Source organism: Cyclospora cayetanensis, unplaced genomic scaffold (genome assembly GCF_002999335.1).
Source record: "Cyclospora cayetanensis isolate NF1_C8 unplaced genomic scaffold, CcayRef3 CcayRef3_contig_3, whole genome shotgun sequence".
NCBI lineage: Eukaryota > Apicomplexa > Conoidasida > Eucoccidiorida > Eimeriidae > Cyclospora > Cyclospora cayetanensis.
This window is the reverse complement of record NW_020312258.1, coordinates 417,862-432,529: the sequence shown is the minus strand read 5'-3', so window position 1 is coordinate 432,529 and position 14,668 is coordinate 417,862. Positions and strand designations below refer to the sequence as shown.

General features: G+C 50.2%; 2 protein-coding genes across 2 annotated transcripts; both read right to left on the bottom strand.

Annotated features, from left to right (window-relative positions):
• Positions 1 to 5,611: 5,611 nt before the first annotated feature.
• On the bottom strand, positions 5,612 to 8,262 carry LOC34623145. The gene is made up of 6 exons (XM_022736276.2): positions 8,152 to 8,262; positions 7,533 to 7,642; positions 7,132 to 7,219; positions 6,826 to 6,943; positions 6,239 to 6,486; positions 5,612 to 6,070 (listed from the first exon to the last, which is right to left on the bottom strand). Exons 1-6 carry the CDS (start codon positions 8,260 to 8,262, stop codon positions 5,612 to 5,614), a joined length of 1,134 nt encoding a protein of 377 aa, XP_022591889.2.
• Positions 8,263 to 8,707: 445 nt separating this feature from the next.
• Positions 8,708 to 12,849, bottom strand: LOC113147616. The gene is made up of 2 exons (XM_026338736.1): positions 10,454 to 12,849; positions 8,708 to 8,915 (listed from the first exon to the last, which is right to left on the bottom strand). The coding sequence occupies exons 1-2, from the start codon at positions 12,847 to 12,849 to the stop codon at positions 8,708 to 8,710; spliced, it is 2,604 nt and encodes an 867-aa protein (XP_026194521.1).
• Between the last annotated feature and the right edge of the window lie 1,819 nt (positions 12,850 to 14,668).

The window sequence follows — 14,668 nt, the reverse complement described above, 5'->3', positions numbered from 1 at the left end:
CAGGTCACTTGCTTGCGCGGCACGGTTTGCGAGTATACTGAGGAGTGTCGAACCATTTCCAGAAAGCGAATATCGGTGATTTCTGGCAAGTGTGACATTTTGGCCAATCACTAGATTCAATAAGAGCATTGATTTTCAAGCGAATGCCAACCATCTTAGCCACCTGACTGCAAATGTCTTCGTCTAAGCATTTTCGAATGCACATCGTAGAGCCTGCCATTCCGCCAGGATCGAATTTTTATGCCTGGAATCCACATATAGCTACCGTCCATCACAGTTCCGCACTTGTCTTCCATCAGCTCTGTGCATGTAGCGGCATGCACTAGTCACCTGTTCTCTAGGTCCATCTGCTGCTAGGAGTACCTGCTTTCCGCGCATCATCCGGTGCAAGACAGAAATGGAGAGGCCTTCTCAAAGGATACCAGGGATTTGGGAGAGCAACGGTTATACGAATGGATTGTCACATAAAAGATCTACTCAGTACAAGCAATAAGCTCCAGCCAAACAATTGGTTTTATAATCAGAGTAGCTGATTTTGCAGAACATTGCAATTGCTTCTCTTTTTCTCCCCATTTGCCTCACGGCCGTTCGCAGTGGTCACATAATAATCATAGTGTAAGCGGGTCAGAAAGGCCCGCTAGAATGCACTAGCAAATCTAGTACCCTTACCCGTTATGATACTTCTGAAGAATAAATGTAGCTTTCAGATGTTTGAAAATAACACGTGAGTGACACCCGTGCTAGAGCTGGAGCACGTGATAGATAAGTGAATTTGCTTTATCTGTAGACAACGACGTCGATACTATTCTGACCAGTGCATCTGGCAGACCTACAATGACGTTTTACTGTCGAACCAACCTGAATCTTCGAAGAAATCGGACGACCTTGCAAAATATCTGTTCAGGAAAATTTGGCCGTTTCAGCTGCCGAGAATCCGGGCATCACAATGCATACTTCTCCGCTGTGGGACTCTTCTCAGGCCACCAGACAGACCGTAAGAGCTTCTTTACTGTAGTATGAATCCCACCATGGACGAAGAAACATGATTATATGCTTTGGGGGGATCGACACTGTAAACTGAAGTTGGTATGTACAGTTGACGGAACCTCCACTGTGTTGAGCCACTGCACGCCGCCATCAGTGCGGTAGTGCTTCATCTGGCTGCCGATTTGTATCTCGGCAGCATTGGGGGATAAATTTGTGTCAACGGCATGAGATCACCCAATTTTACTGGATCCGTGAATCAGCATAGACAAGAGCGGTCGAGCCGCACAACTGTGAATTGATGGCGGCTCGCAAGTTCACGATAGTGTCAATGTTAGCGATGCCTTATTCCGTTTCACCGGACATTCGTGCCGCGGTAGAATTCAAAGCCAGCAAACGACTCTAGACATACCAAAGATCTGAAAATCTTAGTAAGGTGCATAAGGTCAACCTGGACAGCCGTATGCTACCTATCTCAATAATGCAAGCACTTTTTGATGCCCTACCAGGCCGCATAAAATTTTTTTTCCTGGCCGGATATCGCTGCTTGCTGTAGCAATGAGACTAAAGCCCGATATGCCAAAACTATTAGAGGCAAATAACAGTCACCATTGCGCCGTTGGCATCGATATTTAGGAAGCAATGGCATTCATATTCGGCCAGCACAAGCACCGGAGAAGGCGTGGAGCTGCTGAGCGGCCCAAACACCTCTGGCCCGGTCATAAACTGGGTCGTTTTTCGGGTATATGAGTCAATAAAGCATTAATCCGAACAAATACATAAATGAAATTTCGGTTCTAAGATTCAACCGTGCAAAAATTCGTAATGTCTGTGTGAGTGCATAAAGGGAAAGGCCAGGCCTTTCTTCGCATTTCGCCAGATCAGGTCTAATTCCTCCAGCTGATTCCGGGACTGCAAGTATTCTCATGTGCAATGAGCCCTGACGTGCCTGTGCGTACCACTGCTTCTCTTGCAGCAGCTGAAGCGCATGCTGTAGGCACTCTAGATGTTCTTGAACGTTTCAGGCTTGTAGCAAGACGTCGTCCACTTAGACAAACTTACACTGCTCCTTGATAGGCTCATAATATCCCTTAGTAAGTGGCCGTTGTAGTTTAAGTAAAGGACTCACAAGTTTAAACGTCATACGGGTATGCTTGAGTTTGCGGATGCGAGTGCGGAAAGCCGTTTGTGTCTGTCATCAGGGTGCTTGGGGAATTCAAAGAAAGCTTTTGTGATTTCAGATGCCAAGAAGTCTTAACACGTGCGGTTTGTCGAATATGCGGCATCAGGAACGTCTGGTCCACATTATTCCTGGTCAGGGGATAAAAGCGAACGCACATGCGCCACCTCCCTTTTGTTGGCACCAACACCGGCACGTCCCAAAGCGCTTGCCAGTTCCTGCAACTTTTCTCGAAGTATCACCGGTATATTGCTTCACCTCTTCTTCATAGTGTAGAAGAATCGGCAGCGCGGAAACCAGCGTGCGCTAAGGACAGGACTAGCTTACCATGGTGTGCTGGATGACCAGCAGGAAGGCAGCCTCAAAGCAGAACGCCATTAACTAGCATGCCCACGAGCCCCTCCTTATTACTTATTCATTCTTTATGCTCCTCGGCCAAACGGTCGGTAGAACTCTTTACCAAAGAACCAGATACGGAGTAACTAAGACGGGCTGCATGCTTACAACTGCCTTCTCTCACTGCGCTAATGTGCCGCCCACATAGAGAGTCAGCCTGGCCCTGTTGAGGCATCGACTCTACCGCGCTTGCACGGATGAAGTGATCATTGCTCGGCAGACCAAGACTTACTCTTTCCCTGTGCTTCTTGACACACTAACCTTCACAGCGTGCGGCTGCGGCCGCATGTGGGCCATTCATTAGGTCCCCCATTCACAGTATCTTGTCGTGTTCCACGGTAAACCGTAAACCCTGAAACCCTAGACCGCAAACTCCACATGTAAGTCATATATCATGCAGATAGGACCGAAACTTGATATCGCCTTCTGCTTCACCAGTCTCGTCTTCTGAAAGCTTGCTGTTGAGCAGATCACGGCATGCAGAGACGAGTCAGCGCGCGCATTGCGGCTTGCACTGCAGCAATTCTTGCAGGTCAACGATTTCTTCTACGTGAATCAACCCATCATCTGCAAGCTTTTCTATGTGAAAAAACCTCCCCATGCATCCCTCGTTCCTTTTCTTTCATGGGTCCCCAAGCGTGGCACATCTTCACTAGGCCGATGAAATGTTCGAGTACTCGTCCAACCTTACGGCCGTCATACGTCTTGGGTTGGCATGAGCTCATCGACGCATCCATAATCATTTGTTCGGCAGACAGATCGTGCCTTTTTATCAACTTGCACACCGGCCTTTGTCACCTCAAAAGGCTTGGAGTCACCTTTTACGTCTATCGCCAAAGAGTGTTTTCCCGGGCTGTTGCCCAAGAAAATTAATTAAATATTAAAAAACCCAAGTGAAGGCAGACAACTTTTGTAAACTTTCGAATGCGTAGGCCATCTTCCAGCTTTTGCATAGCAGTAAAAGGTCATTCTATTGGCTGTTTACACAATATACCTTCAGAGTCCTCGTTTATAGGCTCTCGGCTGTTCGGACTCGGCAGTATCGCACTCCTCATCAGGTACCCTATACAGCGCATGTTTTCCTTTCCACAAATGCGCTTCTTGTTTCCAGCTAAGCTAGACTTCGGCACGCTTAATAATTAGTCATCTTTTGGGAAATAATGGGTAAGCGTTGATTATTATTCACTGTCTGTTGATGCATTGCACTTTTTGCGAGGTAGCGGTAGCTCAATAGGATGAAACCAAGCTATGTGTGCGTGCGCCGAAGACGCTGGTATGTGCACTCGCTGTGAATGAATGCTCTGAATACAGTGTTACAGCTCAGTAATACGCATCCCAACTCCGTCCCTCTCCTCTAATGCCAGAGCCCTATGGTTCCAGGGTCATAAATGACATGGAGAGTTTTTTTAGAAAGCCCTCAACGACATTTTTATAAGCTTGGCATTGAGCTTAGAGAGCGAAATTTTCTTACAGAAACCTTGGATGAAGTGTCAAACTGCCGTCACCTTGCACCCTTATTGTTCTTCCGAGTGCCGCTGTTTTGCATCCAAGAAATAAAGAGATATCCTGCTCTGCTGCATGAACAGCTAGCTTGTTAGCCCCACATCATGCAATGTTTGACGTTCGTAGACTTCATGTAAAATGACTGGAGAACACTGGTCATACATAGTGAGCTATACACTCACTGCTGCAAAGGTGCGAGATTTCTAGACATTGGCATAAGAAAACACATGATCTTCCAGTGGCTTGTGAAAATCTGAATTGCAAACCGGACGACACCTTATATCCTGCAGGAAGCTGGACAGAGGAGTAACCACAATAACCACTTTGCTGTTACTTGTAGAGTAGTTGGCCTTCTTAGCCTGCACCGTCATACACCAACTTTTTGGTATGATGTCATTTAAATACGGTTATTTAGGGCAGCCACCGTCCTAAGATTAATCCAACACTGACCCCACGTGGAGAGGCCAAGTCTATGGCACGGAGCCATGCAGTATGAGTGCAAACGGAAGGTTTTATGCAGGTGTAGTGGTCCTTGCAATTCGCTTTACGTAAGTACCGGTCACCTCCGAGGTTACGCTTCTCAGGTGTCAGCCTGAGCGTCTTATCTCCAGCTTATACAGTCAACAGGTCATACGCGATCTCGACGGTGGTGCCATTGGCCAACCATGCCGTCCGGAGAAGGCAGTCTGGTGTCTGCTCGCTAAGGAAGCAAGGGGATTAGTGCTCAGGCCTCTTGCCTTCAACTGTTCCTTTTCTTCTTCTTTTCTGCTTAGGCTTTAACATACTTTCACAGGGGACTATCTTTCAGAGAAAAAGTATTGCCAGCATTCCTGGAAGTCCGAATTAAGCCTTTTTCCTCAAGTGTAGAGCGCACCAGGGCTGACGTTCATACCTTTTTTGTTTCTCACCCCATATCTTCGTGGAATGCTATACGTGCACATTCGCGATTTCTGGATTGAACAGCATGAGAACACCACTGTGCTTGCTAATACACGGAAAAGAGCAGCTCCTGAAACTGCAATTTCTTTGGGCAGCAGGGTGCTAGCTCTACAACGGGTCAGCGCCATGCGCGCTTAGATTTTCCCATGATTACTTTATTCAAGGCTTCTGCCGATCGCATACAATTATATCATCTTGTGATTCGTGAGTCTCCGAGCGGGCGCAGCGACGACAGCCACGCCAGTGACACTTTTTTTGTAGGAATGCATAATAAACTGCACAAGCCACGAATAAAAGAAGAAATGGCATGTAGCGTGTCCACCGAAGTGGATGCTGCACCGTTTCGCTGCCCTGCAGGTGATCTAGGAGCTCACTGCCGCAGTGTCTAAGCATCTTATAAGAAGGAAAGCCGCGAGATGCAGGAGTTTCGTGCCCTACAAAAGCGTCAGCACTGCGAAAAGTCAGTGTCGCTGCTGCCATTTTGCAGCAGAAGGCACAGCAGCACCTGTTGCCGGTGCGCCCTTTGATAGCGCCATCTCTTACAGCCCGTGCAGGACTGCAGAAACAGCAAGTAGTCAAAGATTGAAACCTGGATAGTAACATGTGCTGTCATTGCTGCTGCGGTTCTGCAGCATTAGTGCGCGTTGTGTAGCGCTGCGGGAAGGTCATTAAAAATCCACCAGGCAGTCGGATAATATCCCTGGCTCCACGGTGTCTTGATATTTTGTGTTCACTCTCTGGTGCATCAGAACTACGCTCAGGGTCTTTATCATCTCTCGCTAATCTGGCTGCGTAAATTTCTACTGGAGAACGCAAAAATGGGAAGAGCATGGGGTCCTCGTAACACATCGTTAGCTGGGTCAGACAAGCAGTGAGCGCCGTTTCACACTTTAGGATTTTGTCAGATAGGCTGAAGGGGAGAAACCCTAGCTTCCGCTGAAGCAGATCTATCTCGGGGGGGATCCAACCTCCCTCGGGACCAACCGCGAGAAGAACGCTGTGTCGCTGAAATTCGACTTGCTTTCCGTTGAGTTCTGCAGACGGGGGGTTTTCAGCGAATGGCCGCATCTGCACACACGAAAGCGAGCGGGGGGGCGGGGGGAAAGGCATGACAGCATGCGTGGCGTGAGGCAGCCGGACTGCCCGATTAATAAAGCAGCACGAGCAGCAAACGCGGAGACAGCAGTATATATATATTCATATTTACGTAGCAGCGACAGGATCACGCGCGCGTACGAGGAGACTTGGGAGGGTGGGCTCTGTGTGTGGATGTGCGACAAGGCGCAGCGTGGGCAGCACATAAGTAGATCCTGCGTCTGCGTTTTTGACAGCACTGGGTGCTTCTGAAAATGCGTCGGGAATATGTGTTGCAGCTGGTCCTTTTGCTTCTAAGTCATCCGCCTCACGGATCGCGGCCAAAAAGCCGTCCCATGAAGCAAAGGCATGCAGCTCTGGAGGACGTGTAATCATGCCCTGCTCCAAACCTACAGGCGCGGGCACATTTGCACAAATTGTATTTTTTTGAGAAGGTTGGAGGGAGAGGGAGAGGTGTCAGTTGTTGTCAGGCTTCCTGATACAGCGTCCAGGATGTCACCTGCTTGAACGTGCACTGCTAATGTCCCCATTCTTCGGCAGTGCCAGTGCTAAGAGGAGATGAAGCGAGACAAATGCGCAGAAAAATACCACGGGAGCGAGAAAACGAGGGAGCGACAATGCGGCTGCAAATAGAGTTCTACAGCGCAAGCGCCGAGAGCACAACAACTAGGGACGTTTAAAATGAGGTGCCTGGACGCACAAAGCACCCAGTCTAAAATCTTCTTCACCTAAACGAAAGTGCTCGTGGATATTCTCGGCAGACAGGCGAGAGGACGAGAGAAATCCCTTCTCAGTCCGAGCAGCGCAAATCAGGAAGATGCGGTGGATGCCCACGACAGCGCAGAGCTGCAGCAGACAAGCCGGCTAAGTAAGGTGTTTACTCACGGCTGTTAGATACAGATACATATATATAGATAGATATTATGTACAGCAAAGACAGACGCAATAAACATTAAGCTGACGTTAACTGAGGGAGTTCGGCAGCAGTATCTGCAGATAACCCTAAAAATGACAAAGCTGCCATGGAAATGAACCTGCAAGAGGCGCTCGAGCACTTTTGGACGAGGTACAGCAAGAAGCAGTTCAATCTCCAAATGTTTATAGGGCTGCTTCATGGGCATCCTGAGACAGCATCTCACGTCCAACACGGGAGCACTTTCAAAAAATGCATGCATGCACACGCAAGGACGAGAAACAGATCTGAACTCGTGGGAGAGGATATGGGATCTGCGCAGCAAGAAGCTGCGCCATACAGCCTCTGCAAACAAAGTGGCGACGTTCTTCTTAAGCTACAACAAAATGAACGAGGCCTTTGCAGCATGCAGATCACTAGGATGCGCAAAAGCACACTCTCGTGAAAGCACTGCATGAGGAGTCGGAAGCACCCATCCTAAGGCCGTCGTGGCAATAAAAAGAAAGCATGCAAGACACTTACAGATCGATTCTTTCGAGGAGCTTGATTATGGTCTGATCGCTTTCACAGGCAACCACCTCCGCCTCCCCCACACCCGCCATTGTGACTCCAACTCGCAAATGCGTGCCAGTCTGAGTTCACAAGGAATGACGGCCAATCATGGGAGACCTTCGTCGAAGCGAGCCAAGCGCGTTCTGATGTAGTGCATCAGGCAAGTCTAGAGCCTACCTCCTTCATATGTTCATGGCCCCCCAAGTATATGGACCTCGACAACTGAAATTTCGCCACTAACGGACCGGCAGCGCTATGTGTGTAAACAGGGGCAGGAAATGGGGGTAGCAGTGGGGGAGACCACGAAAGCAGCATGCAAATTCTGGCAAATTGCGGGCACGCGGGAAAGTGCCAGAGGCAAATCTGCTACATACTTGTACAGAGGCAGCTACCGAAAAGGATGGCTAGTGCGGTGGAGATGCTTGGATGTGTTTGTGTGTGTATGTGTGTGTGTGTGTCTGTCTGTCTGTGTCAACTGAGCTACCACAGATTTTTAAATGGCACCAAGGGGTACTGAAAGGTCAATTTAGACACAGAAATGAACATTGCTTCGGATGGACCGACACCCGGGGTGTGTATGGGGACGTACGGTGACTTTGAGGATGCGCTGGCAGTGGCCATGAGCCCGTCCTTGAAGCACGGCATAGACACCATCTTGCTTGAATTGGAGGTCTTCTTTGTTCAGCAGAATTAAATTCATTGGGATTCCAGAATTTGTGTCAGCGAGGAACAAGAAGTCTCTTCAGAGTATGCGTGCGCAGTGCGTCAAGGGGCCTTTCTGGGGGCAGACGGTTTTTTCCTGGTTCTTGAGAGGAGAACTGCTAGTGTGGGCGAGTTGGCGGCGGCAGTAAAAATAAAGGGCAATACCGATTTCATATGTGCGTGGTCGAGGGTAATGGACAGATTCTGTCCTACTTAGCACCGGTCTGAAAGGAGGTGCTGACGGCGAGCAGTGAGTGACCACCGCGTGGCTGCATTGAGGAGATGCCTATTTCCTCCAGACTTCCACATAAAGTAGAGGCTGCTTCATGTGTACTTTAGGTTTTTGAACCCCCGATTTGCTCGTCCAGCCAGAAGGCGGTCCTTCACGCGCTCCCTCGTACCCACGAGGCCCCTCAGTCCCTTGATTAGGGCTGTTGTGCACCCTATCTGAAGAACGCGAGGGGACTTGGTGTGTTTGCTGGCTCCACGGCATTACGGAGGCAATCCTGCGCATTACACTTCCAAGGAAGTGCCACCGTGCCGGGGTTCTGCCGACGTTTGCGGTGCTGAGCCTTTGCATGGTGACGCAAGGACTGCACACAAGGAAATAACCCTGTGCCGGTAACATTCCTAGCAGTAACCTCCGTGCGCCTGAATTCGCGGATTATCATGGACAGTCACAATTTGGCAAAGCTACTTCGAATTCTGCGGTCGTCGTCGGTGGCAGGCACCTCCCTCTGCAGCCCTCGCCCAACTGCGAGACTCGCATCTGGCAAAGCTATCAAAATGCTGATCATGGCACCGACAATTCGTCTGCACACTTGAACCGATCCTGCTGAACGGGTGGCATGTCCTGCCTCGCGACTCTGTTTCTTGCAGTTTGTGACAACGTGCAGCCTGTTGCAGAGCACGCATGGCAGGAGTTCTGTAGCGGGCTAAGCTACACTGTGACACGTTCTACGAAAGCAGCCATATTTAGCTGATGATAGTTTGCAAAGACATGAATTCTTAGTTTGTCGAGCCCAGTATTCCACGTACTGCAGAGTAGTGTGAGCGCGATCCAAGAACAGTTCATCTGTGTGCATGCACGCTCAAGAGGCCATGTGCAACTAGTCATTAATGCTCGAGTACTTCAAGGGTGCAACAACGCGCACCCTACCTGCCCCTCTTCGTCATAGCGGATCCCTCAGGGCCGCGGTTAGGGAAAGGCAGAAACACTTCCAGGAGAAACACGCAATATTTATATTAATTTGATGTGGAGTTGTAAGTGTCTACCCTCAGAGACCTTAGATGGAATAACTCCGGCCCTCCAAGCTGTTTGTCGCTAAAGCCACTGACTTTTTCTCCTTCCTCGCCCTCTTCGATTCTACTGCTACGCCGCTCACTGCATGGCTGCCGTGTCTATGGTTTGACGACACCTCTAGGTCTCCTATTCGATGTTTCGAAGGGTGTGCCTGTGTGTCGCCAGGGTGGTATCCCTGCATATGAGAACACCTACATGCATCTTTTGCTTGCTAAACACATACCGCGCCATACGCCTAGACCCCAAAGATTCGATGCGAAGCCCCTCGTATTTCTGCATCAATACTAACGCGATGTCTAGTGAAAAAGTCCAGAGTTTCTCTTTGGTATGCGTATCTACCCCGTAGATGCCATAAAGTCCTCGGGAAGAAGTTTCATGCACACGCACAAGTGAAGAGCTTTGCATAGCAAATACGCGTTAACCTACCCTGTAGGAACATGCTGTCGCTGCTGTTGCGCATGCTGCAAGCATCTGCAGCAAGGCAGGAGGAGGGAAAGCCCTCCGCCATCTCCTCTGCACCGACTCCGCAGTTGCCGGCATAGGCGGACGCCAGACCCTGTACCTCTCTGTTAGGATCTGCAGCAGTTGTTTGAATACCTTTTTCTGCCGTTGCTGTGGATGACAGTACGAGTCTAATGGTCACTGATGTCAGATAAAGAGGACCTGTCCGTTCACGCGTATATTGTTGCTCAGCGAGAAGACGCCTGATCCTGCCTCCCTGCGGCCCACTGGCTCCTCAATTTGCAGTGACACTCGACTGGAGAAGGCGGAAGGCCGGGGTGAGCGGGACGGGGGAAGGCGAGGGGGGAAGGGGGAAAATCCTCCTTACTCTCGCGAGGCTTTTATTGTCTTGACCTGTGCTGTCCGATGCTGCTCCTGCAGATACCCCGACTGAACGTCATCCCGTCGAGTGGTGCTGCCGCTATGTCGCCCATCTGGATGCCCTGTGGATGCCTCCTCGCTGTAGCACTGGGGAGGCCGCAAGTCTAGACACACGCGGCTGTCTTTGGGCGTGAGCTCTTGAGCTGCTGCAGCTGCTGCTGATGAGGAGGACTCTTCCACCATTTGCTCTGCCGCTGCTGCCGCGGCAGCAGCGGCAGCGGCATACCGAATGCTGCGCTTGAGCTGTAGCGCCGTAACGGACACCGAGGGCGGAGGGTCTACATAGAGGCAGCGTTTTCGCGATATAGAAAACAGAAATATATGCAAGAGAGCGCAGCACAACAAAATCCCAGAGAGTACGAAGACGGCTTTCGATGGTTCTGAGAGGCAGAACACCTTGTACACGTAGCCCGATCCGCCTTGGCCATTGGGCACGTCGAAGAAGAAGACACAGAGCTGCACTATGAAGTACAAAAGGAACAGGATAAGGGTGAAGCCCATGTGCCTCAAGGGACAGGGGATTCGAGAGAGGAGAGACGCATGCAGGAGCGTTAAAAAGACCAGCACCGCGTGTTTCCACACAGTCACCCATGAGCCCGGGAACGCGACGTCCTCCGCCTTAAAGAGCGAAAAGTAGACCGCAAAGACGCCCAAGGAGGCCACAAGTTGCAAGTTATGAATTATCCACGTCAGCTTTACGAACCAAGGAATTTCCGAAATTGTTGTTCCTGCGATTTTTCGTGCTATTCCGTTTACGTCCGTCGAGAGGTCCACTGCGCAACGACTGCCTGTCCGACAGGTAGGATCGCTATCTGCTGCGCTCGAGTGGCAAGCTGTGACAGCTTGTGAGGGTGCTGCGTTCATGATGGCTGGCTGGGCTGGACTCGCAGGATAGCTCCTTATGGACTTCTTGGCCTTCAAGCAGCACATTGAGTCGCAGCCCTCCTTAGCTACGCTATCCTGAACCAGCTTGCCCATATTGCTGGGATTCGGAGCGAGCAAGATCCCCTCCACGCAGTAGCGGCTATCGGCCATTAGATCCCTGTATCCTGGAAGCACAAGACAGACAGCGCGAGTGTCTCGTGGCGGCTGCTTCTGCCTAAGGAGCTGCTGACGTTGCTGCACGAGCCAGGGGAGCAACGCGGATTTGTTGGAGCTGTAGGTTGGTCGGGGATGGCGGCCGTCGACAGCGACAAACTCCAAGGCAGAAAATCCGAGGCTGCAGCTGCTGTTTTCTCGAGAGGCGCTGAATCGCTCTGTGTGCTTCTGTGGCTGCTGCCTCGGGTACACTCGTGGAGGTTCATCAACGGGATTCATGAGAAGTTCGCTCTGCGGCTGCAGTCCCTGATGGTGCTGTTGCTGGTCGTCTTCTTGCGTAGCAACGTGTTGAAGCGGAGCGGCAAAGCTCTTGCATGCGGTAATTGAAGTGATCGTCAGAGAGAGAAACCCAGCGGCCACCAACAGACTATTCCAGTTCGTGAAATAGAGCATCTGCGCCTTGCCCACTTCCGCATACCCCTGGATAGAGGCGAAGCACTCCAGCACGAGGACGCAACAGCAAAACAAGAACCGGAGAATGGTCAGGAGCAGGGGATCTATCACATTGGGAAAATACGAAGAAACAAATACTTGCCTCCAGTCTCGCTGATGCAGGTCAATCCTCCAAAATCGCCGCAGTTGCTTCAACTCATAAACCAAATGCTCTCTGTAAGGAGGCACTCTAATGGCCATTGGTATATTCTTTAGGTCGGGCATATTTACGCCAACAATTCCATGAGCCGCAGTGGCTTCAGGCGGACCCTCCGGGCTGACGGGGAGATCTCCACAAAGGGATGACACTTCCGAAGCTTCTGCAGCCATGGAAATTTCTGCAGCCGCTGCCCTGGCGACAGCACTAATAACTGCCTCTGTAGCAGCTGAGTCGTTGCCATACGCATGGGGGTTCTCAACGCGGATGGAGCAGTAGGACGGCTGCTGCTGCGACTTTTGCTGTACCTGTTGTTCATGCCGATGCATGAGCTGCAGCGTGGGGCTGAATTCCTGGTGCCGCCTCTTCAACTGCTGCTCATGGTGGTAATCTGCCTGCTGAGGGTGCTGCGCTGGAACAGAGCTGATGTACAACGACCCTATTTTCGCTGATTCTGAGCGGCCAGACTCTGCCGCTGCACCTGCTGCAGCGTCGGCTGCAGCAGCCGCCGCTGCTTGGGCATTTTTTGCATGCACATGCGCGCATAGGCCCAATGTTACGAGGTAGCAACCGTTACCATCGGTATCCGTGTTGCTGATGCGACCATAAGGGGAAGCGGCAGCCTGCCCCTCATCTTCCCGAGGAAGCATCATAGAGGGTGACGAAAAAACCCCTTTTAGGGGACTCGTTTCGCAAGTCTTCACAGAGGCCATTCAGTGGACCAGCGATCACTGTTCTGCGAGCCAAGCAGCTCCTACTGTCACCGCCAGGCTACCAAGTAACGTGCTGTGAAAAATTGCCCGATTTCAGTACACAGTCTGGAATTTCCAAGATACACCTGCATTATTTCAATGGATAGTGCCAGATATGAGGCTGAACATACAGAGAGCCCCCGAGTGGACTGCTGCCCTTCTCAGGTACGAAGATAGCTGCTTAAAGAGCTACAGACTATTAAACAGACAAATCAGAGTGCGAAAAGAGTGAGGAACCGATCATTCTTCTGCGGGAAAGTGGTGCTCTTAGGCACTCTCCCCATTGTGACCCTGACTCCCTAAAGCTGGCGCCCTGAGAGCACAGCGTGTTCACGGTCAAGGGTGGAACTGTGTTCGCGGCGTTGCGAGCTATGTACTCAATACTCCGACTATAGAGATTTTCTTGTGCGATTAGGATTTTAATGCACTTTTCACGAGGGTCATTTGTTGTTTCTATTCAGTTTCCGTAGACTGAAAAAAGAGATTCCGTCCCCGAGTGGCTCATACGCAAAACCCTTCCTTCTTGCAAAAAATCATACTGTAGATAAATAGAAACATTCTAAAGGAGATATTCGTAATCTTCTACTAAAGAGTGCTCCTCAGAGTAACAACGAAGGCCCGCATTTCAGTGTTACTCACGTTCCCACGGTTCTCCGTCGTTGTCATTCAAAGAAGCACGCATGTTCTCAGGGGGCAGCAAGCCAACAGTTATATTTAAACGTGACAGTTTTAACGCCTCTTTGTGCTATTGATCAAGTTGAATAAGGGATTCTGAAGTTTGCTTGAGATGCTAGGATCAACATATACGCTGTTCGATCTCCTTGCATAACGCTTAAACAGGCGACACGGGCAGAGGTCACAAAAAGATGGCACACGGTTCTTTTAAAATACCATGTGCACGGTCGAATTCTGTTCTTTGACGAATTTGGGCTTACGCCGTCAACAACACGTGCAATTCCAAGATTACGCCCCGGAAAAGTGCTGGCACAACATCCAAGAAGGAGCGCTGGTGCTTCTCACGTCTAGGTCAGTCCCTGGTATTCTAAACATTCGTTTTGTATGTGGGAATACGCATTGTTGGTATTCCCTGCACTGAACGCTGTGCCGCTAGGGTTTACCGCCGGGAAAATTGCAAGGCACACAAAGCAACTCTGTGGCACAGGTTTGGCGTCCATTCTATTGTGCGCTGCGGGATTTGAAAGCTGCCATTAAATGAGTTTTATCGGACGCTTCTTAACATTGATTAGCGAATGCTACACATGCACGCAGGAGAACTGTTGTTGCGCGAAAGAATCCATTTGAGTTCTAGAGGCAAACCCGGATAGCAGAAGGTTGCGCATTATCATGCAGGATGTGCTGACAAAAATATGCATCCCTATGATATTTCATGTGGATTGTTTAGATATAAAGGTCTCGTAGACAAAAACAAGGAACTTCCTCCTGCTCGGGATGAGAGAAACAGCAATGACCTTAGTTTGTAACTGGTGGCTCAACCCTTTTATCGCTCCTTTTCATTGCAGGAACTTCAGGCGTGCGTTATGCTGCTTGTTTGCACCTATAGACACTAAAGCTCGTGCGTGTGACCAGCGCAGCAGGCTCAGCAAGGCACGTTTCGCTGCACTAGCAATGATTAAGAATTTGGAAATGATCGACTTTCTAATTTGGCTCGCCTGTTCGCCGATTATTGTTGCTGCAGAGTAGGCAGTTCAATACGGTCAGAGCCAGTGGCGGGTGCCCGTGATGCAGCTGCTATCTGCATTTAGCTGTAAACGGTGGTGAT